We start from the raw sequence: 24,574 nt of genomic DNA on the forward strand, positions 1-24,574 counted from the left end.
TTTTGTTCAATTAAGAAGTTCACATCGAATGATAGATTTCTTCGGTCTCCTCTTCACTTCTCTTCTCCCACAATGAAAAGGACAATGCATGGAACAAGAACAAATGTAATCTTCTGTTTACGAACTCCTCAAACATGTTGAATCTAACATTCGAGTTTGACATCATTAATATTAGGCTTGATACCAAAATTAAGTGCCCAAAACTATATCACCTTTCCTGAATAGGTGCCTAAATTATGTTGACTCATACATGAGCCTAAAGTTACAAACGTTACCTATTTAGGTGTCCGAGCCATCAACGACGTTAATTTTCCTTTAAGTGGGACTTGTCACAATCGGATGCTTTTAAAGATTTATTAAAAATTAAAAAATTAAAATTATATATATATAATTTTTAAAGAAAAACATAAATATTTTGAAATAACCCCAAAACTATAAAACCCTTCATTTTCAACCCCTAAACTCATGTTAGTTGTCGGCCTTTGCTGTAGACGAAGCTCCCCCGACCTCATCTCCCCCGACGACCAAAAACCCCATGAAATTTTGACTGATCGATGGTGAATCGATATTTTATACCGCGCGAACCCTAGGTTGAAAATCGCGATCCCACGCGACGACCATTCGACAACAATTACGACGGCGTATGACTAAGAGGATGACAGGGACTATGTCGGCGGCGATGGTCGTGGCCAGAAATAACGGCAGTGGCAGGTTAATGATATAATTTGGAGATTTTAGATATTTTGGGTTTTTTTATAATTCAAGAGAAATTAGGTTTTTTTAATAAATATAATAATATTTTTTTAAAAATAAATTTTAAAATCATCAGGTTGTGACACGTGTCACTTAACAAGAGAAATTAACACCGTTGATGGCTCGACCACCTAAATCGATAACGTTTGTAATGTTAGGTAAAGAATAAATTAAAAAATAATTTAAACACATATTCGAGAATAAATGTATAATTTAGACACTTATTATGATATTATGCCTTAATATTTCAAAAATTTAAAGACAGTAGGGTGTGTTTGTTTGCCGTACGGAATTGGTTTTTCCCGAATTCCCGTGTTTGTTTCACGTAATTCGTTTTTCGAAAAATATTTTCCCGTGTTTGTTTTATGTAATTCGTTTTTGGGAAAATGTTTTCTCATGTTTGTTTCACGTAATTGTTTTCCGAAATGTAATTCATTTTTCTAGTAACAAAATTTTCTTTGTGTTTTCTGTAAAATGACTTACGGAATCATTTTCCGTAAGTTATTTTCTGAACTTTTTAATTCAAAGAATAAATACTCAAAATAATATTATTTTATGAATTTAATATTAAAAAAATATTTTAATATCATATTCTTTAAAATATTATTTATTTATTTATCAATATTTATAATAATATAATATTATATTTTTAATATTATATAAAATAATCAATTATATTATAATAATATAAGATATTATATTTTTATTTTAATAATATATAATAAAAAATTTATATATTTAATAATGAATAATATTATTTATATAGTTAAATAATATTTTAATAAAGATATTTAAAATATACTAATTAATATTTTTAAAATATAATATAACACTATTACTTTAATAAATAATTAATATAATTTATAATATTTTATTTCATTAAAATATACAAAAATTAATATTTTTATTAATAAAATTATAAAAATAATATTTAATAATAAATAAATTATTTTAATATTTTAAAATAATAATATTAAATTTTATGATAAATAATATTATTTATTATATTTTATATTTGTAATAAATAATTTTTAAAAAGATCTTCAACTAATAGAAAAAAAGTTTAAATAATATTTTCTAAATATCATAAAACATTTTTTTAGATATTTTTAAAAAAAATGTAATTTATTTTATAAAAAATATAAAAATATAATTATTTTTCAGAATTCAAATTCCAATAACTAAAATTTCAATAAATGAAATTCCATCAAATTATGCTCAAAATATCTACGCAACACAGTGTAACAAATCTAGTGGTGATTGGTCAAAGCTTGCACCAGTATCACCCCGCAGTGATGGCAATCGGTCGATTTTCAGTCCCACCTCAAATGTCACTAGCTGATATCGACGGAACTATATTATTATTAGTTTTGGAAGGGTCCAAGTGATAACGAAAGGAGACTAGGGATGGCACGGGTAGGGGCGTAAACGAGTCGAGTCGAGTTTGAGTATTATTGAGCTCGATTTGATTTGAAAACTTTAAAATTGAGCTAGACTCGAAAACTCTGAAATGGAGCTCGACTCAAAAATTCGCGAGTTTAAAATTTTCAAGTTCGACTCGAACTCAAAATCTTTAATTAAAGCTCGTGAGCAGCTCGAAAAGGCTCGAAATGAAAAAAAAATTCTTAAACTTAACTCGATTGAAGCCTCAAACTCAAACTAGAACATAAACCTTAAATACATGAAATCTTACTGTATTTTTAAAAAAAATCAAACATAAATATTATTATTATTAATTTAATTTTTTTAAATAAAATCTTAATATATTATATTTTCAAGCTACTCACGAGTTTTTCGAGTCGAATATCGAGTAGTTCGTTTCAGCTCGTTAAGAACTTCAGTCGAGCTCGAGCTCGATTCTAGTCCATTCGATTCGAGTATTTATCGAACCTTGATCGAATCGAACTCGAATAACTCACGATCTATCTCATCTCATTTACAGCCCTAGGCACGGATTTGATGGGCCGTACCGGTTTTTTGACAGCCTTGAATTAAAATATGTATCTAAAATTGATTCCGTTTTGTCTCGATAAATTGTAGATTTTTTCTCGTTCTGAATTAGTTTTAATTTTTAGATTAAAATCTTGATTCTAATAAGACTAGACCGAATATATTAATATTTTAAAATAATTAAAATAATATAATTTATAATAATTTTATATTTTTAATAATTAAATAATATATGTTAATATAAAAATATAAAATATAAAAATATAAAATATAATATATATATATATATATATAAATTAAAATTAATCAAATCAAATCGAATATGTGATTTTTCACTTTAAACTAAGTCTCATCCCACCCTGAAATTATATTTACTATATAATCAGCATTGTCCCACTCTGAACTCCAAAATTAATATATATATATATATATATATATATATATAATCAGACCATCAAAATCCGTTGAATTATGGTGTTTTGACCATAAGAGTGGTGCCGTATGGATTGATAATTGAGTGCTATTATTACCACTCTTAGGGGTGTTCAAATAATTGAATTAATTCGGTTAATCGATCGAATCGAATTAGTTCGATTAATTTGATTCGATTATCGAATTAGTTCGGTTGGTTAATGGTTAAGAAATTTTTTAGAATTCGATTAACGGTTAATTCGGTTCAAATTCGGTTAATTAACCGAAATTAAATTTTAAATATTAAATATATTATATATAACATATGGGCTCAGCCTAAACTATTTGAAACCCAATTAATAATTTAAGATCTAATAACTTTTAAACCTAAATCAATATTAATTAATCAAAAAAATTATATAAATTTTTTATTTTATAATTATATATTATTTAAATTAATTGTAAACTGTTTTTTTAATTAAAAAATATTAAATATATTATATATAACATATGGGCTAAATCCAAACCATTTAAAATTCAATTAATAATTTAAGATCCAATAACTTTTAAACCTAAATCAATATTAATTAATTAAAAAATTTATCTGAAATTTTTATTTTATAATTATATATTATTTAAATTAATTATAAACTTTTTTAATTAAAAAACATTTAATTTTTATATAAATTAGCAAATTTTAAAAAACTTCGGTTAATTCGAAAATTAACCGAAATTTATTCGGTTCGATTAATATGTTGAAAAAAAGTTCGGTTTGGTTAACGGTTAAAGAAAAAAAAGTTTAATTAATTCGATTATAGTTAATTCAGTTCGATTCAGTTCGATTTTAATGAATAACAGCCCTAACCACTCTATCGTCAGTCGTCAAGTAGTCCACCCTAAATTGCTCTCTAATCGCTGCCGTGTGCAGTGTGCTTTTTTTTAATCTTGTCAAATAAATTATAGTAATAATTAATAAACCAAATGTCTTCAAGCATCTCGATCGGTGAACAAATGACTGTAATTATCATCTCGACATATCATAATGAAGCAAAATGTGGATTGTAATCAAAACACTGTATTCATCATGCATGAATAATGAATCCGTCAATTACGGGGGACAACATGTTCGGATGCGCATGCGGACATAGTAACTAAAGTTTCATTGCCACTGTCCATTCTGCAGGGAAAGCTACCTAACATTAACAAAAAAAGCAAGACATAAAATCACCAATGAAGCCACTCGGTTAAAAAAAACATGGAATTGTCATTGTTAGTCATCGCAAACGGACAACCCGGAACATTCTACGCCTTTAGTTTAGCTTGTTTCAAGGTTATGGAAAGGTGATTTTCAGATTCTGCTTTGGCAAAAGCCGCTGAGCATTTGACTTGAACAAATTTCAGCTTCAAAGTTGTATTTTTTCAGTTTAAAGTTTAAAACGGTCTTAGCTTCATGCATTTCTCATTAAAATTAAAAGTTTTTATATATTATTAAGCCCCATGGTCTGCATGAGTACTGGAAGTCTGGAATAGGGGTGAATGCGTCGTATATAAAGGTGGGGCTAACAAGTATCCCCACATTGATGATGGAAAATGATGAATACACCTGACAACGTTCCATTTTTCAACATTTTAAAAAATGCACTTTGTGCACATTACCTGGCTGCTGCCTTCACATTCAACCTTCCACTATCCAAAACGGAATGATTTAAGACGTAATAATTGACGTTGTCATTTTCAATACAATATAAATGCTATATGTACTAATTTTAAATTTACAAATACTAAACGTATTATTAACATAAATAATGTCACCCTATTATAGCATACATACACATGTAAAGCATCTAGAGTCCGTGATTCTATTAAATTTGGTATGACGAATTTGGCTACAATGTCAAGAGATGGGGAAAACAAGAATTTGGCTAAGAGGGTAATCATAAAGATAATTTTAAATAAGAAGTATTATTGTGGAATCTTTTTTTTTTGGCCCAACATTATTATCTCCAATCACATGCATGTACAAGTAATCGTTTATAGTAATTACCAACTTCTTCCTAATCAGCTCAGAATAGTTAATTAAAGTCTTTTACTAAATATCTTATTTTACCACCCCAAGCAACACCAGAAACTTAATTTCTTAGAGCTGCAGTAAGGCCATCCTAGTCCAGAATTCTGATAAAAGATTGGGGTGGTTCTTCTGAAGAAGGTTTATGACATGTTTGGCTCATCTTTTATGGATGACACATTACAAGAATCGAGTATTCCGACAACACTAAGTCATGTAATCATGCTATGTGTTAATTCATTATTTATTCAAATGGTATGGTGGAGAATTATCTTCGTCTTAAAACCAACACGGGATATTTGTCAATGTGACTTACTATCGTTGTACATTTTTATGTATTGCATGGATGAATTATCTCATGCTATATCAAGGAAAGTGGACGAGGGACATTGGAAACAGTTTAAGCTCAGCCGTAATGGTCCCGACATTTCTCACTTGGTTTTATTTGCAGTAGGTTTGAAATGGGAAGAGTTTGAACTTTTCTTCCATGTAGGGACATGGAAGCAATAACGTTCACTAAAGAGCAAGTGTTAAGAAAATGCTTCTGAAACCGTGGAATGTCACTCATGTAAGCAGCAAATTTTCTTTCTAAATTCCAGGTCCACTTACTACCTGTTTTCCTTGTCTGAAATTAGTAATTTGAAAGCACGGGTCTTGGTTAATGTTAACCCTATCGGCTATCTGGTTGGAAAAAAGGGGTCAACATCAATTACTCGAGATTTGGCTGGTTATGCCATGGAAAATTTATTACAGAGGAAATCAAATTAAATTTCTATAACGAAGAATTTCAACGTTGCCCCAAAAAAAAACTGTGGTTTATCCATTCATTTCTTTACCAGTGCAAAGTAACCAAAGATTTACAGTCCATCAAAAAAACCAAAGTCTAACAACATTAAGAAACCCACTACTCACAACAAGGACACACTTTGATCAACAGTCTTCTCTATTCTACTATAATCGTGTCTTACTCTCTATATAAAAGCGACACCACCATTAACCAGCAAACTTTTCAAACAAAAAGAAGAGTTAAAATCGACACTTTTTTTGTTTCTTGAAATTGTTGAATCTTTTATTCCCACTTCAAACATTTCCCCGGTGCAGAAATCGCAAGACCTGGCCAACCAAAGCACTCCCCATCAACTAACGCTCCGTTGCCTTCAACATCGCTTGAAGGTTGCCATGTATTACACCCAGTACTTCCACCTGCGGCAGCACCACCAGACCCACCACCACCTCCGCTACTAAGGCCACTCAGGTTATAACCATTTCCAGGATAAGCCCAAACCCCATCATACCCTGAACCGGCTCCGAATCCGTATCCACCAAGCGTCAAGTATCCTTCTCCCTGAGAGGTCAAGAATGAAGTGAAGCCTCCGTTCACGGGAAGATCCACAGCTTCGTTCAAATTAACCTCAGCCAAACCCATTTCAGGTTTAATTCCAAGTCCAGGAATAACGGGGATAGGGTTAACAACCATAGGAGCAGACTCGGCTTCATGGGTCACGCTCGATGAAGAAGACCCAGAAGAACATCGAGAGCGCTTGGAAGCCTTGCGGGTACCACCACCGACAGGCACGTTACGGAGGGTTCCACCTTGAGTCCAGTAACGGCGGCATGCCTTGCAGAAGTAGCGAGGCTGAGAGAGGTTGTAGTTGTTGTAGTAGCAGAACTTGGTGTTGGTTGAGTCGCACCTCGGACACGAAAGTAGCTCAGTCAGTTTAGGTGGTGGATGCGACGCCATAGTTCCTGGAACTGAAACCTGACGCCTGTCGCCGGAATCAGAAGACATGTCTTTTATTGTTTCAAGGAGTATGAATGGGAAGCTGTTAGTCAAGGCTAATTCCTTGACAGAGAAGAGAGAGTTTTGAGAGGATGGAGAGGCAGAGAGGTTTTGGAAGTTATAAAAGAGTATCTGAGGGTTTTGTTAATGTTGGATTGGATATAAAAGCAAAAGCAGAGGAACTGAGAAACCTTAAGAAAATCTTATAATTTCAAAACCTGTTGTGGACTTGTTGGGTAAGCATCAATCAAATTTGATTTTAAAAATTTTATTTTATTTTATTTAATATTAAAAAAATAATTTAATTTAATAATTTATAATTTTAAAAACTCAATTAATTTCAAAAATTAATTAAAAATAATTTTTTAGTTATAAAATAAATTTTATATAATTCAAAAAAATTCATAATTTTGAGTTATATACACACATGTGTGCGTATGTATGATTATAAAAAATCGTTTAAATTAAAATGAATTATTGTCATAATAATATAAATATTTAGAATAAAATTTAATCAAAAATTTTAAATAACTTCATTAAATTCGATTAAAATTCTATAAATTTAATTTATTCAACTCAAATTTTATAAATTTAAATTAAAAAAAATTCAAACAAAATGCAAATTATTAATTATATCCTGATTATGAAATGAAAGAACCACACTATTAAGCTAAACTTTTTTTAATACAAAAAAAAGTGCAGATTGATTAAACCGATTAAGAATGTGACAAGTTCAAAACGAGACGGACAGTCAAGCTTAATGAGCCCGCATAGGGGGAGAAAAAGAGAAGCCATTTAATATATAGAATGTAAGAGAAGCACAAGTGTAGTTAAATACTAAAAGTTGATGGAGGATGTAATCATGTCGGGCAGCGTGGGAAACAATAATTGGGTTTTGCCTGCTGGCCGGGTACTCTCAACTCTGTCCCTGTTAGCCGGATTTCTCGGTTGCCGAGATCTCTGCTCCTTTGATTTCGCTTCTCTCTCCAATATCTTTATTTGTATATGTTGTGGGGTTTTCTTTTTTTTGTTCACCGCCTTGTATCCGTATATTTACATGATCATTCTTTAAATAATAGTAAATATTCCTTCTGTATTTCTAATAGTTTATCCGATTTGTCATTGAACAGTAGGTAATTTGACTGGGGTTGAGGCTGGCTTTGGCAAGCCTGGGATTGTCGTTGCTTTGGGGGAATGACTTGACCTGGTCTTCATGAGGATAGTTTCGGTGTGGCAGACTAAAAATCGGTTAAAATAAAATGTTATTAGTTTTGTTATTATGTTAAATAATAAAATCGGTAAAATTTATCGAAAATATTATTAGGTGTTATCGGTTTTGTTATTATTAGGTGTTTTTTATCGGATTTTTGAGAAAAAAAAATACCGGAAATATTATTAGGCTTAAAAAATGACCGGATTAACATAATATTTTAGGTAATTATTGGAAAAATTTAGGTAATTTTACCGATTTTATTATTTAAATGATAACAAAACCGATAACGCCTTTAGCCGTTTTTAAACCTGCCGCACTGTATAACTTACCGGTTTCATCTTGCCCTGACCCCCTTTCCAGACTCCAGTGGCGCAGGACACTGGTCAAGAGGGGGTTTGACAGTTGGACACGTGGTAGATGGAATGGTTGTTACTGTTAAAGGCTAAGCATGCGTGGGGCTCAAGTTTGTAGCGGCAGCGAGCCAAAGAAGGAATGGTGACTCGGATTCACTCACCCCTTGTATCTGTCAAGTTTTTTTACTGTACCACTAACCCTTCCTCATTTTCGGTTTTCCAATTCAACTGCGTTCCCATTCCAGGCTAAGGCCCAGATTATAGCTGGTTGTGCATTAATTTTTAAGCGAGAGAAGTTGCATGAAAACGAAATATTCAAGGATAGGAAAGTGCCCAACACTTGCATCCGACTCCCATTGCTTTCAATACGTTATGGGATGGTTCGAGGATCCTTCTATTTGGGTCCCTCTCCACCCAACGCTTACCTTCCAATTTGTATACCACACACAATCCAAATCTATTATGGGACAGGTTCACAAATGACAACTACAGGACTTCTGGTTAAGAAACATGCATTCAGGGGATATTTTCTAGGCCAATTTTACTGGTACATTTCATCTCCAAATGCAAGTATATTGGACTCAGAGAACTAAACCTCGGTCTCAAATAGTTAAAACTAATTCCTTGGTGGCCTATAGGCATACCTTAGTTTTGGCAAGATATTGATGGTTCATCAATGCTTTATTTATTTATTTTTATTAAGTTGAGGGTATTCCCTCTTAATTTCTTGGTTTGAGGTTTGCCAACAGTGGATGCAGCTTCTGAGAGGTCGACCCAACTGTATCAACTTTCTCTTCACCATCTTTCAGGCTCCACTCAAATTCCTGAACCAACCAACCAATGGCAGCACAAGAGAGCAACATTGCCTGAAGAGAACCTGCACACGCCCTCTTTCCGGCTCCGAAGGCCATTGTCTTGTGTAAATCCACAGGGTCGTATTGTTCACCAATAAACCTCTCAGGATTCCACTCTTCAGGGTTTTCCCAATGATTCTTGTCCATGTTACAACCATAGATATTAATAGCAGTCTGATCAAGTTATAGTGTCAGTTTAATATCCTTCCATTAGAGGAGAAATAAGCATTTCAGGTAGAACAGAAATCAACCTCAGTTTCTGCTGGTATATAATACCCTCCTATTTGAGTATCTTCATGAACATATCTTACAGGAACTAAAGGAGCCGGACTGTGCTTCCTAAGGGTTTCATGGAAAACAGCATCCAAGTATCGGATTTGCGAAAAGTTTTCTTCCTTGATCTTGTTAGAACCACAAACCTTTTCTATTTCATGTAGAGACGATCCTGTAAAATTTGAAAGAAGGAATTAATAATATGGCGAAAATGTATAGGACACAAAGGGAAATTAGTAATTAAAACAACCTGTCGGGTTGGATCTTTAGCTAGCTAATACATTGCCCACTCTGTTGTGACCAGAGTAGTATCTGCTGTTTCAATGATTGTCTCCCACAGCAACATAGCTTGCTGCTCCTTTGTAAGTTTCTTTGCTTCGGATAACAAGTAATCAAGATAACAATTCACTTGCTGTTTTTGATCCAACCAATTCATTAGGGAAAAAAGTGAATCTAAGAAAAAAATAACTCGGACATTTGGTTCTAAGAAAAAGACTACCTCTCCTGAATCGATTCGTTCCATCTGGTTCTTGATAAGGGCATTCATCACTGCCATCCTCCTGAAATGTTTTAGCTGGATATTCATTTCAAAACTTTTGTTGGGAAACCATTTCAAATATGGGAAGAAATCTCGCCAGTCTACGTCAATTGCACCCTCCATCATATCAAGGACTAGAACTCTATGTAGTTGTTTTCTCGAGAAAGTAGTACCAAGTTCCTCCACATAAATCGATTGCACGTCTTTTCCCATTGTCTGCATTTTAATAACAAGGTGTTTATCACAACATGTAACAAAAAAAATCATTCCTTTTGTTCCCAATATCAGAAAGGATAAATAAAACTCACTTGCTTCATTGCCAATCCGAAAAGTTCAGACTCGAATACTTCCCTGAAGTTGACAGGTTGGAGAGGATCATCTCTCAGCAAAGAATGAAATTGGCTTACTATCTTTTCAATCATAGTTTCTCTGTGGTGTCGGTGTCGTCTCTAAAAGGGTAAAATAAGAAGAAAAGAACAAATCGAGGTTCTCAAAAAGTTTGAAACAAGCAAAGGAGAGGATCGTAGAGTCTTGATAGCAAACCTGGGCACTTGAACCTAAGGTATTTGTCAGCAAACATCGTTTGGCCATTTTGTGAAAGTCGTTGTAGTCGCTTGTTGCAACCATACATTTATCGAAAGTTAGAACCTTCAATGCGTTCGATAGCTTTCTAGTTGAAATGGATGAAAACCTTGTCACCATGGCCTATACAGCAACCAAAATATAACAATTAAGATAATATAATCAACCTGGACTGCTTCACTAGCAGCAAAGAATATAAATTCCATTGCCTGTGAAATGGTAGGATTTAGATGGAGTAACCAAAGGATAGTGTGAACTGATTTTAAGTAATTTGGAACAACTAAGCAGACGTAACAAGGATACAGTCTTTGCTCTAATTCCAAGCATATTGGTTTAACTAGGCTTTTGGGTCATATTAACTACGAAATAAATAGGCTCATCCTGATATATATAATTCTGATAATAAATATTGATTTGAATTGTTAGTGTAATAAAAATAGATAGGAGTATAGAATAACACTTGGTACATTACTTTAACCAAATATTCGAGGTAACACATGAACTTTTAAAATGTCCAATGTAGTACTTTTCATTTGATAAAATGTCCAATATGGTACACATACTTTGATAAAATGTCCATTGGGGTACCTATACTTTGTCAAAATGTCTAATATGGTACTTGAACTATTATGCAGTGTATTGCTATGGTATATGTGTTAACAATGTTTGTAAGTATCGTACATGAACTATTATTTTGTGTATTATAATGGCACATGGATTAATACTATTAGTAAGAGCCCAATCAATCAATGAAAAGTCACATATAACACAATAATACACAGAATAGTAGTTCAAGTATCACAATGAATATTATTTGTCAAAGAATATGTATCAAATTAAATATTCTAAAATTAAAAAAATATCACATTAGATATTTTATCAAAGTACAGATACCAAATGTGGTAATATCCTAAAGATATGTTAAACAAATACTGGAGTCAAATTGGGCTAATTATTGGGCATCTAAATCCTTGCCCACATAGACTCGAGATTTCGGTAGGCTGAATTTCATCTTTTTATCCATAGAGTAACGAATGAAGTTTAAACATGGATATAAAGTGTTAAAAAAATGCCCTTCAATAATTCACGGACCCAAATTCAAGCCCAGGAAACCCAATAAATTTGGGCTATTTCTGCAACTAAAGGACAACTTTCGTTCATCCATCATGCTCCTGCTCATGTGACTGCAATGATGCAAGCGATGGGAGGGTGGGACAAATAGCCAAAAAACAAGAAGGAAACTAAGTGCTAACCTCTTTGGCCGTCTCGGGAGAATTGATGACAACAACAGTAGAAGCCCCCGTTCTGATAGAATAAACAGGTCCGTATGTCTCTGCCCATTTTTTGAATGTCTTGTGAGGCTTCTTCTCTTTCAGCTGCAGCAAATTTCCTATGATCGGTAGCCCTGGTACCTCTGCAACACCAAATAAAAAAGAATCTCATTCCATTTCATTCAAATCTGATTATAACTCGGGAATTAGTAAAGATCTTCAGCAGATCATAATTAAAAAACCCCGAACGAAAACGTTCAAAAAAGGAAGAATTAGAGGAAATCCGAGGGTACCTGGGACAGTTGGAAGGCTGGTAGATCCCATGTTGCGACCCGACAGCACAAATCGCTTGAGGAAAATCAACAAGATAAAAGATAGGCCACCAACAAGGACGGAGTTGAGAAAGGGGATAGTTTGCAATAACTGAAAGATATGTGCCATTGCAGTTGTCTCGAGGTTTATTGAGTCCATAAGTTTACAAGCTTTAGCGACTTGTTAATGGATTATTATATAGTAAAGCTGAAGTGGTGTTATAGTATAGGATAAAGCTGGAAAAGTACTGATTACTAGGAAAACTAAAACTGAAAGTGCTTTTAAAAAGTAAGGCATAATTAATGCTAGCTAAAATACAAGAAGCCAATTGCTGTCAAAATCCTCTCATGGTAAGTGAGGGTGGCACATTGAAAGCATTACCTTTTTCCTTTTGTCCGACTTTTATGAGAGAAAAAGCCATCTCCTTCATCGGAATCCTATATACATATTTGGGGCGTTTAGATCGTAAGAGAAAATATTAGTGGGAATATTTAGTACTTCTCTATCTAATCATAACATGCAAATTCCATCAGAGAGGTGGGCAAAAATATCCTTGGGTTGTCGACAGGGAAGGTCAAGGAACATAAAGAATCGTGGTGGTAGAACGACGAAGTCTAAACTAAGATTAAGACAAAACAAACTTTCTTCAAGGAGTTACTACAATGTAATGACGACGAAGAAAGATCGAGAGCTAAACAAATATATAAGGAGGCAAAGCGGGTAGCCAAGAAAACAGTGGCTAAAGCAAAAATAAGGTATACGAGGAAATGTACAAGAGATTAGACACTAAGAAAGGTCAAAACAACATCTTCAGGCTTGCAAAATCCAGAGAGAATAGGAAAAAGAATCTAGGTAGCATTAGGTTTATTAAGAGGATAGTTTGCCAGTACCGAAAGATACGTGCCATCATCATCATTTTGAGAAGCTTACGGGCTTGATTTGTAATTAACGTGGGAGTGATATATTAGTTGATCGTATAACCAAATATATTATAAACAAATTATTTGGGAATAAAAGACATCTGTGCTACTTTTGGTTGGAGTGTTGCTTTCTTTTTTCCTTTTAATTTTTTAAGTATATGAATTAGCAATTAATTACGTTTATTAAGTCATTTTTAATAATTGTGATTTATTATTCTTTCTAGATGTTTTAAGTTCGGACATAGATAGAAGTACGAGCATCTATTGTCAATTGATTGAAAATATTTAAACAGATATTATATTGTATTTACCACAAGTTTATCAAAAAAAAAAATTAGTCATTCATATCTCTTAATTTAGACAAAGGCGAATAATATATAATCTTTATTTTGCATAGTTATTATTTTTATTCAAGTTTATGTTTTTTTTATCATTTACATGACTTAATTTGAATAAGGATCAATAATGCATATTCCTCTAATATTTTCAGAACAAAGAGGTTAAGAAAGAGACATGAGATATTAAATACAAATTTTAAATTTACGACATCACATTTAAGGTGGGTATCTATAAAACATGGCCTCTCAGTGACCCTTTACAAACAAACACTTGGTTTATGCTTTTAGTGTCTATTTGTTTCACCGAAAACAGTTTTCGAAAAATGAAATCTAGAAAATATTTTACAGAAATGTAAATCATTTTCTAGAAAATATTTTCCAGTGTTTGGATGATACATTGTAAAATGTTTTACACTGTTTGGGTAATTTTTCTGAAAACAGTTTTCAAAATCTGTTTTTAATAAAGAAGCTGTTAATATTGGATATGTTTTATTATTTATTATTTTTAAAGGTTCATTTTTTTATATATAATTATATTTTATAAAATTCTGTATTTTATATAATATTAATAATTGATTAAAATATCATGACTAATATGCAATTATGATTTTAAGGACTAATAAGCAAGTAAAATATTATTTGAAGTCATCGCCATTAATCTCATACAATTTCAGTTACATTGATGATCAAATCATAAATAATATAAAATTTCATGACTACTTGCATAATTTAAGCATCTTAAGTGATCGGCATCGATACCATTCTATGGATATCAATACTTTCATTCAGTACTGATATTATAAGATTAATATTGATACTTTCAATTAGAAAGACTTTGAATCTCAATATGCTATTGATATTATGTTTTGGTATCGATACCCTTTATTTAAATAAAAACGTTGACTCTCTTTTTAATATCAATACCTTGATTTTTTTTGTTGGCTTTATGGTCTCCAATGCATAAGGTCAATACATTTTAACCACAACTTTCATGGTAACCTTTGTTATGACATAGCTTTGCATTGGTTGGGCAAAGAGACAAGATAAGAGGTCAAAGGAATAAAGAAATCAAATATTTACATATAAACTTGAAATACAGCACAAATCATAAACCCATCCTCTTGGCCTTGGCTAAATGCGAAATAAAAACATTTCCCTCATCCATATATGATGCCAGGCAGAAACACAAAACCACTGCTTAATAATGCTTGAGATTTTAACCCACAAACTCACGCTATTATAAACACACCTACTTCCATAATTTCCCACCGACCAAGGCAAGCATCTAGCTAAAAAAGGGGGAACAACACGAGCTTTATGCGTCCTTTGATTGTGCTTTAGTAGCCACCACCCCTGGATCGACCATCGCCCATCCTTCCATGGCCACGGCTATAGCCTCTACCACCACCACCACCTCTACCTCTTTCATAATCAGCACCTGTCGGAATAAAACAGCCAAACAAATATGGACAAGTAATAGTCAGCAATTTGAGATTCATTTTTAATGAATTATATTCTCCAAATTGAGCTAACTTTGATAGATATAACTGTCATGGCTCATAACAAGCAAAAGCTGTTGGCCCAAGCTAAACATATCATCGGTATGATCATTGAGTATTTCCTTTGAACTCTACTTCATCACAATTGGCATTATAAACTAGACAATTTTTTGTACGATCTACTCTGAAATCTATGTTCTACATCATTTGTATTGTGAAAAATAGCAATGGGTTGGTTGATGAGTAAGGAAAGTCAAGACAGATGTTTGCAATTTCAAGACAAAGGGCATTCATCTATGAACTATTCTTGTTTAGCATGTATGAAGATTTTAACAATGGTTACTCGCATAAATGCACAAACATGAAACTTCTCGAAGTGAAAAAAAATACCATTCCTTCAATAAGGCTGTGAATAAAGTATACTTACCACGATAACCCCAACCTCTTCCTCGCCCACCACCTCTGCCCCAGTTTGAGTATCCACCGTTATCTATTAAGAAATAATTGAAGTATGAAGTATGGTCCAACTAAAATACAAATTTATACTTGATAAATGTAGAAGTGCAAAGAAAAATGTCAACAATTACCATAACGTTATCCAAATCCATATTCTATACCTTGATAATTTCCATAGTTTGAGTATCCACCCCTGCCCCAACTCCGCCCTCTCCCTCTGCCACAACCCCTTCCTTGGTCATATGAATCTAAATATGGAACACAGGAAACAAAATGCAAGGATGATCAATAAAGGCACAAACCTTTAAAATCTCTGCAATGGCTACTGTCTTACTGATTGTCTGCCCCATTGCTTTCAAGACAATTTCCTTCACATGTTTGTCCTAAAAAAACATCATAAGAACACTTCAATACAAAAAGATTAATGGTTTCAGATATCATTACGAAAACATAAACAAAAGTGAAACACCATTACCAGTAGAGGCTGAAGTAAACTATATAATTCATGTCAATCAACGTAAGAATAGTATAGGCAAAAGGATGAGAAACCAGCTTCCAGGAAAAGAATAGCATAAAAGAAAATCCCATGTTCGAATTTGATTTCTTCCATATTTAGCTAAGCATATGGAAACTAATACCAACTCATCAAATAACATATGAACTAATAGAATATAGAAACAATCTCTGGATTAACACAATTAAAATACGGCTTAATTTTTTAAAAATCCCAAATTTCATAAGACTAAAAGTAGCACAATAATAGAGCAGATATTACCATAATAACAAAAAAGGACCCGTAAACCCCTATGCAAGCATTTACAGACGTTAAATCTCTAAACCAAAAACTCAGTAAAGAAATAGGAAGCCCCAAAAAAACTATCAAGTAGCTAACGCTAAAAACCCGAAAAAAATTGGAACAATTTTACAGACGCCAAATCTCTAAACCAAAAACTTAGTAAAGAAAAAGGAAGCCCAAAAAAACAGCTACCTAGGCAAATAAACCCATAGAAGAAAGCTACCCAAAACAAGGAGAGAAAGATGAAATGAGAGATACCTGAGAAAACGACCGTCCGCCTCGCCGGTGAGAAGGATTCCAAACAGTCGATCGATTTTTCGGTGTGGAGAAAGGGACGAGAGAAAACTGGAAAACAACTTACCCTTTTCCAAACGGTAAGTTAAAATACCGTGTTTTCCTCTCATTTTTCCATTGACCGTAAAATATTTTACGTTGACCCAGATATTTTACCGAAACTAAACACAGGAAAACGGGGAAAACATTTTCCATAAAATGTTTTCCCCTTTCCAAACAGTGGCAAAATATTAAAAGTGGAGGCAGCGGTGATGAGTAGGTGGTGGTAGGATGATTTCTTGCTTTGGTGGTGATGATGATAGAGGCGGTGGAGATTTGACAACCGATACAAGTGGTGAATAGACTATTGAGAGAGGTAAGAAAATCGACGGTGGTCCTGCGACATGAATTATACCGGCGTTGGTGGCGGAGATTGTACTAGTGGACCGTTGAACCTAATTGGGCCAGGCCTAGGTATTCAGTAATCGGGTTTGAGTGTTTCTTTCCTACCAAAAAACTGAATCAGAATCTGATGTCACGTGTTCATATAGAATCAGAGCCGAGAGGGAGGAGACAAAACATAATGGATGCGGTGTGCAGCCCTGTCCCCCAAGTCTAAACATGGGCAAGTCTCAGCTAACAAGTATGTTACACCCAAAGGCCTAAGGCTCGTCCTTTTAGTTGTTTTTACATTACTGTTGAACTTTCGGGAGTAAACTACATATTTAATATTTAAATTATTAGTTTTAACTCATTTTAATATTTAATATTTAATTTTTTTAAATCATAATTAATATTTAGTTTTCATTTCATTTTAGTATCTTACCGTTAAATACTTAACGAATTTAGTATATACACTATTAGTTTTGATCTATTTTAGTAATTATACTTTTAATTTTTTCAAAATTTAACGTTAAATTTTGAACGGGTTACTAAAAAAACAAAAACTAAAGTTTTTAATGGAAAAAGTACTAAAATGAAATAAAAATTAAACTTTAGGTATATGTTTTAAAAAAATAAAAGTTTAAATACTAAAACAGATCAAGACTGATAGTTTGAGTATTAAACATGTAATTTACCCAACTTTCAACTACTCCCCTCCGTCTACTCTCCTGGCTCAGCTCTCTTAGTTGTTAATCTCGCAAAGCCGGAGCATATTAGCATTTCGAGGTTAGTGATTTACATCCAACATTTTTGTACACGAGTTAAAAGTTACGCCCGCTTCTCGAGACATGCGGTCTTTTAATTTTGTTGGTTTAATGGGTCTTCAACTCTAAAAATTTTTTGGTCAATCATCTGGATTTTGGGCGCGGATCTGTGTGCTTAAGCAAATGGGAGATTCTTGTGGGGTTTGTCGAAGCAGGGAAGAGGAGATCTTTTGGACCCATTTTCAGTGCATTCATTTCTCTCAATGTCTCCGTGGCGATTTTCTTCGGCGGCTAGTAAGTTCCCTTTTTCGCACTTCCTCCTTTTTCCTTCCTTGCTTTGTCTTTTGGTTATTCTATATAGGCTTAGTAAAAAATACTCTGAAAAACCAAGAACGTTGAACTACGTTAGAAGATCTAATATGGACTTTTAATCTTGCGATGAAGCTGCAAATTTGAAGGGACAAAGCTTGATCTTGTTGTCATGTTCCCAGCCGGCATACTTATCCAGTTTCTCCTGTTAAAACTTATAGCATTTTAGATTTTGATGTAATAGGCAGGTTTTAGCAATCAATTTTACCATTCTTTGGCTTTTTCTTTGTACAAATTTCAGGAATTTTTGCATTTGATGTTTTTTAAATAATATATTTACCTTGCATTTTAATGATGTATGAAACTGCAGGAAATACCAGAAAAGTTTGCAAAGCATATGATGAAAAAGCTTCCTGAAACCTTGACTGTCAAAGGTCCTAGTGGTCTAATATGGGATTTAGGACTGACTGCAGATGATGAAACCTTGTTCTTTGAAGGTGGATGGAAAAATTTTGTGCTCGACCATTCTTTGGAAGAGAATGACCTTTTGATCTTCAAGTATAATGGATTGTCCCATTTTGATGTTCTTATGTTTGAAGGCCAGAGCTTGTGCGAGAAGGCATCTTCTTATTTTGTGAAGAAGTGTGTGCATAAGGAACCCAACAACAGTTACCAAACAAAACGGAAGCTTGATGAAAATGATGATGAAATTGTGCACAACTCTTCACACTGTGGTCTTGAAAGCAGTCCAGAAAAATCTACTAATAACATTCACACAACGCCATTGACACAACCTATCAACACCGCAGCTACTAATAAGAAGGGTCGGCGTGCAGGTTCATTTGCTAAGTCACTTCATGCTAGGCATCTTGGAGGCAAAGAACTTAATACTGTTGATGGAGAAGTGAAGGTAGAAATTGGTACGAGTTGAAGCACTTCTAAAATCTTTTTCTACACATAAAACCTGTTTCGTAGCTGGAATTAACTTTTGATAAGTTTGTTAATACTGCAAATAACTATGGTCTTTGCAATGAGTTTTGGTGGGTATATATTGCGTATTCATTTGTTGTGCCTTGTTGTTGGACTCGCGTTAGGAAACTGTGCTTTAATGACAAATTAAAATGTAGTATTGTTGCCTTTCTAGAAAGCTCAAATTTGATGGCCGATTATTTTACTCCGTTTTAATTATACCAATGTTTCAGCGTTTGATGGTACTAGAATTGATGAAGATGAGTTCAGTCCTCACCCTTCATGCTTTGAAGCGCCTTTGACTCAACTTGAGAAAGCAAATGCCTTCTTAAAGGCACAGGAGGCATTAACCAAAGAAGGTTTTATGGTGGTTATGAAGCCTACACATGTGTGGAAACGATTTTATATGGTAAACTTCATCACTGAACTTGATTGAGAACTTTGGTAATTTGTGGTTTTTAAAATGTCCCTGGTTTATCATTGTCTTTCCGGGTCCATGCAGGCATTCCCTATGGCATGGACAGCTAAACATTTCTTAAGAGAAAACATGGATGTCATTCTACGAATTAATGAGCGTACATGGAGGACCAGATTTAATTATCACAAAGGTCGTGATTGTGGAGGGCTTTCTGGTGGTTGGAAGAGTTTTGCGTGTGACAACAATTTAATAGAACATGACGTGTGTGTATTTGAGCCATCTGATATGGGAAGAAAGCCTATCGTCCTGGATGTTGGCATCTTTCGGGTTCTGGATGCACCGGTTCAAGCACCAGTTCCTCTGACCATGCACCCTGCCTCTGGAAGCACCAGTTGAAACATCATCTCTAGGTACGGCTTTATATAAATATAAATGTATGATATGTTGGTAAGTTGTAGTTTTAAAAGTAAGTTAATCTGTGGTGCTTACTACTTCCTAATGGAAACTTTATCTAGTTGTCAATTATGTATGATTATTGTTCTCTATTTCCGCTTCTGTGACGTTCGTTGCTAGATTGGTTTGATTGTCGTTTATTTTGCTGTTTTGCTCTCTCTCTCTCTCTCTAATTCCACTTAACATAGAATGACGTCTGTATTTCATTCTGTTTGATTGATCAACTTCTCATCATGATATTACATAGTAAGACTGCAGTAGCCACCAAGGCCTAGTCTGGAACAAATAATGCCTGCCGGGTACTAAGTTAGGGCCACTCTGGAACATGTAATGCTGTGGGCTACTTTACTATTGACTTTAAAATGTTTTGTTACATGATGCTCTTCCGAGAAGTGCTTTTAAAATTTAAGTGCTTAAATGTACATTTTAGATTTTCAATATATCGGAACTGTCTTTCGGTTGGGCCCTGAATTGAGCTTCGACTTGGATTGATTGAGTTGGAGTTACCACCGATCATTTTAAAACGAATTTAGATGGGTCGGACACAATCTTACCTGATCTACGTCGTACCAGAAACGTATCGGGTTCGAGAGTATGTTATGGTCAAGGAAAGATTAAGACTCTTGAATCGCCCTTTTAGTACCAATTAATTTGTTGGTTGCCTTAATTGCGAAAAATTAAAATTAAAATTAAAATTTAAAATATTCAATTCGAAGTATTTACCTTTGATTGGTTGGACTTTCTCTAAAAAAGAGATCGAAAATGTTAGAAAAAAAATAAATACATAAGGAATAAAATAAATAAATGCTAAATCAAGAAAAAAAGGAAATATGGAGATAAGAAAAACTTCAAAAATAAAATAAAGTAACAACTTAGAGGATCAAATTGAGACAAATTGAAATTAATGGATTAAATTAGTATTAAAATGAACTTCATAAGTAAAAATAAAAAGTAGGTGGCCAATTCATAAAATATAAAAATATAGACATGGACTAAATTGATTAAATTAGAAATTTAGAGGTAAAATTGAAGTGGGTGACCGAATTGAATTGCGATTCAAACTTATAGGGATTGTGGAAAGGATTTTAAAATTCTTTATTTGCACAAAGGTCCTTTATATATAAATACCTAAAAACCCTCTCTTATTCATCATTATCACCATTTTCTAAAAATCCCTCCTCACAAAGTCTCTCACGCTCTCCTCACCGAAGGATAGGGGTGTAAACGAGCCGAGTCGAGCTCAAGTATTACTGAACTCGACTCGACTCGAAAACTCTGAAATAGAGCTCGACTCGACTCGAAAACTCGCGAGTTTAAAATTTTCAAGCTCGACTCGAACTCGAAATTCTGAACTGAAGCTCCCGAGCAGCTCGAAAAGGCTCGAAATGAAAAAAAAAAATCTTAAACTTAACTCGATTGAAGCCTTAAACTCGAATAAACCTTAAATACATGAAAATCTTATTATATTTTTAAAAAAATTAATACATAAATGTTAATATTATTAATAATTTATTTTTTAAAAAATAAAATCTTAATATATCATATTTTTGAGTTGCTCACGAGCTTTTCGAGTCGAATATCAAGTAGCTCGTTTTGGCTCGCTAAGAACTCGAGTCGAGTCCATTCGATCCGAGTATTTATCGAGTCTTGATCGAGTTGATCTCGAGTAGCTCGCGATCTGTCTCGTTTCATTTACAGCCCTACCGAATGAGATGGTTGGCCCTACTCCGATGGTTGGTCCGCCGTACGCCGCTGCTCCGGCTGTCTCTACCGGCGGACGGAAAATCCAAAAATAACCCAGAACACTCGCCTTGACACCCCGAGCACCGATCTAAAGTCCAAACCCCACAAATATCCCCATAACAGCGTAGATCTAGAGCGTAAGTTTCGGTTTTTTACCTTTTAAAACTGTTGTCTCTTGAGTTCCGGCCACCCCTCAGTTATGGCTAGGCCCTTGCGTGCTCTCGGTAAACAAAACCGAGTAACCCTCGATTTTTTTGTATTTTTTAGGGACTGTTGCTTTGGTTTTTTGGTTTCTGTTGTCTTTTGTGTTTGTGGTTTTTGGTTGTATATGGTGTTTTGTTGGTTCTGTGGTTGGCCTTGTAGTTTGATGGCATTGTTTTGTTCGACCGTGGTGGTCTGTTGGTTTTGTTCGTTGATGGTATCTGCCTGTTGTGACTCGATCTTGTTGATGGTTCTGTCGATTTTGGGTACTGTTCTTGTGGCTTGTTGGCTCTCTCGTGAGTTCCAATGATATCCCCTTTTACTGTGTTCCCGGCCGGGGCTTTTATAACCCCCACTGGCCGTTGTGAGCCCCAAAAAGAGGGGGTCGTTGCTGTTGTGGCCGATTATCCCGAGATGGGTCAGTCCCGGGATTTCAGGCTGGTCGTTTCGCCCCTTGACCGTCCGATTACCTTGTTGTGCGGTGCCTTTGACTGTCTTGATACGTTAGGGTTTTGAAACCCTAGTCAATTGGGCTGGATCAGGCCCCAAAACCTACTGGACCCATTAGACCCTGGAAAAGAAAAAAAATGAAATAAATGAAATAAATAATAATAATATACTAAATATAATTTATATAATATATATATTTCAAAATATTTTTTAAACTATATATTATTTTTTAAAAAGTTTTCAAAACTATATGTTATATAGTTTTCAAAATGTTTTAAAAATATTATATAAGTTTTCAAAAAATGTTTTTAAAATTATATATTATATAATTTTCAAAAATGTTTTTAAAACTATATATTATATAATCTTTCAAAAACATTTTTTAAACTATATATTATATAATTTTTCAAAAATGTTTTTAAAACCATATATTTTAAAAATGTTTTAAAAACTATATACTATAAAAGTTTTCAAAATGTTTTAAAAACTATACAATATATAAATGTTTTCAAAATGTTTTCAAAATTATACATTATATTTTAAAAATATTTTCAAAAACTATATAATATATAAATTTTCGAAAATCGTTTTCCGAAAATTATATATTATATTTTGTCAAAAACATTTTCACAAACTATATTACTATATATACACACACATATATATAATAAAATGATATATATATATATATATAACAAAATAACTCCAGGCGAAAATGAGTGTCTACAGCTGTCACTCTTTGTCTTTTTTCGTGGAACGAAAAATAGGATAAAGACAAAATGACACAAATTTTCGCTCGGTGGAGTTGAAAATTGACTTGAATTAAGAATAACTCTTTGTCGAATTGTGTTGCGGATGACCCCTTCGTCGCGAAGCCGAGTCCATCTTGAAATGATATGGAATTGAAGTCGCAGTTCGGAATTTGAATTAGAATGTGACTTCTTATAGCCAAATTGTAGTCCACTTCGGTCTTCTTTTTGGCTTAAAAATTCGACTGGAAAGTAGTTCATTGACTCCACCGTGTGGTTGATAGGCCCTTGAGCTGAATGAAATCGAACTCGAAAGGTCTTCGTTGACAGATAGTTTTTCTCGGCTTAAGCTATGCTACCGAGAAGCGGTTCCTTGTCACTAAGGCACGGATAACCCAGATCTTCTTCTCGGCTTGAAAACTTCGATTGCGGCCGGACAGTAGTATGATTGAGGTGTCATCGAGCTGAATGGAATCGAACTCGACCAATTTGTTGACAGATAGCCCTTCTTGCCTTGAGCTATTCTATAAATTTGGTTTGCCTCTGACCTGAGTGTAATCGAACTCGAAGATCTTTGGTTGGCAGATAGCCCTTATCGACTTAAGTTATGCTACAAATGATGTGTCTTGGAGCTGAGCATAGTCGAACTCGAAGGTCTTTGGTTGGCAGATAACCCTTCTCGACTTAAGTTATGTTGCAAATGATATGCCTTAGAGCTGAGCGTAGTCGAACTTGAAGGTCTTTAGCAGATAGCCCTTATTGACTTAAGCTATGCTGCAAATGATATGCCTTGGAGCTGAGAGTAGTCGAACTCGAAGGTCTTTGGCAGATAGCCCTTCTCGACTTAAGCTATGCTGCAAATGATATGCCTTGGAGCTGAGCGTAGTCGAACTCAAAGTTTTTTTGTCACAGATAACTCTTCAAGCCTTGAGTTATGCTGTAAATGATGTGCCTTAGAGCTGAACGTAGTCGAACTCGAAGGTCTTTGGCAGATACCCTTCTCGACTTAAGTTATGCTGCAAATGATGTGCCTTGGAGCTAAGCGTAGTCGAACTTGAATGTCTTTTGGTGACAGATAACCCTTCTAGCCTTGAGTTATGCTGTAAATGATGTGTCCTCGAAGTTGAATGTAATCGAACTTGAGGGTCTTGGGCAGATAGTCCTTCTTGACTTAAGCTATTATGCAAATGATGTGCCTTAGAGCTGAGTGTAGTCGAACTCGAAGGTCTTTGGTTGACAGATAACCCTTCTCGACTTAAGTTATGCTGCAAATGATATGCCTTGGAGCTGAACGTAGTCGAACTCGAAGGTCTTTTGTTGACAAATAGCCATTTTTTCCTTGAGCTATGTTGCAAATGATATGCCTTAGAGCTGAACGTAGTCGAACTCGAAGGTCTTTTGTTGGCAAATAGCCCTTCTTGCCTTGATCTATGTTGTAAATGATATGCCCTGGAGCTGAGCGTAGTCGAACTTGAAGGTCATTGTTGGCAGATAACC

At 34.1% G+C, this 24,574-nt stretch overlaps 3 protein-coding genes and 1 pseudogene across 7 annotated transcripts; 1 reads left to right on the plus strand and 3 right to left on the minus strand.

Annotated features, from left to right (window-relative positions):
• Positions 1–6,218: 6,218 nt before the first annotated feature.
• Positions 6,219–7,114, minus strand: LOC120193898 (dof zinc finger protein DOF3.4-like). The gene has a single exon (XM_039196323.1). The coding sequence runs from the start codon at positions 6,966–6,968 to the stop codon at positions 6,249–6,251; it is 720 nt and encodes a 239-aa protein (XP_039052254.1). The 5' UTR covers positions 6,969–7,114; the 3' UTR covers positions 6,219–6,248.
• Positions 7,115–9,088: 1,974 nt separating this feature from the next.
• On the minus strand, positions 9,089–12,502 carry LOC120194148 (annotated as a pseudogene).
• A 2,171-nt stretch (positions 12,503–14,673) lies between these two features.
• Positions 14,674–17,136, minus strand: LOC120194048 (rRNA 2'-O-methyltransferase fibrillarin-like). 4 transcript variants are annotated; one of them, XR_005522931.1, is made up of 5 exons: positions 16,623–17,136; positions 15,871–15,951; positions 15,730–15,785; positions 15,540–15,602; positions 14,674–15,051 (listed from the first exon to the last, which is right to left on the minus strand). XR_005522931.1 is itself a non-coding variant. In XM_039196450.1 (5 exons), the coding sequence occupies exons 2-5, from the start codon at positions 15,916–15,918 to the stop codon at positions 14,951–14,953; spliced, it is 267 nt and encodes an 88-aa protein (XP_039052381.1). In that variant the 5' UTR covers positions 15,919–15,951; positions 16,623–17,136; the 3' UTR covers positions 14,674–14,950. The 4 variants fall into 4 exon arrangements, 2 of the variants coding, with proteins under 2 accessions (XP_039052381.1, XP_039052382.1); XR_005522932.1 differs by having other exon boundaries at positions 15,700–15,785; XM_039196450.1 differs by having other exon boundaries at positions 15,730–15,816; positions 15,903–15,951.
• Positions 17,137–17,744: 608 nt separating this feature from the next.
• On the plus strand, positions 17,745–19,926 carry LOC120193897 (B3 domain-containing protein REM16-like). Of its 2 annotated transcripts, none has more exons than XM_039196321.1 (5): positions 17,745–17,807; positions 17,966–18,079; positions 18,465–19,014; positions 19,297–19,472; positions 19,566–19,925. In XM_039196321.1, exons 2-5 carry the CDS (start codon positions 17,969–17,971, stop codon positions 19,875–19,877), a joined length of 1,149 nt encoding a protein of 382 aa, XP_039052252.1. In that variant the 5' UTR covers positions 17,745–17,807; positions 17,966–17,968; the 3' UTR covers positions 19,878–19,925. The 2 variants fall into 2 exon arrangements, with proteins under 2 accessions (XP_039052252.1, XP_039052253.1); XM_039196322.1 differs by having other exon boundaries at positions 17,761–17,841; positions 17,944–18,079; positions 19,566–19,926.
• The last annotated feature ends 4,648 nt before the right edge of the window (positions 19,927–24,574 follow it).

This window comes from Hibiscus syriacus, unplaced genomic scaffold (assembly GCF_006381635.1).
Source record: "Hibiscus syriacus cultivar Baekdansim isolate YM2019G1 unplaced genomic scaffold, ASM638163v2 tig00116997_pilon, whole genome shotgun sequence".
Taxonomy (NCBI): Eukaryota; Viridiplantae; Streptophyta; class Magnoliopsida; order Malvales; family Malvaceae; genus Hibiscus; species Hibiscus syriacus.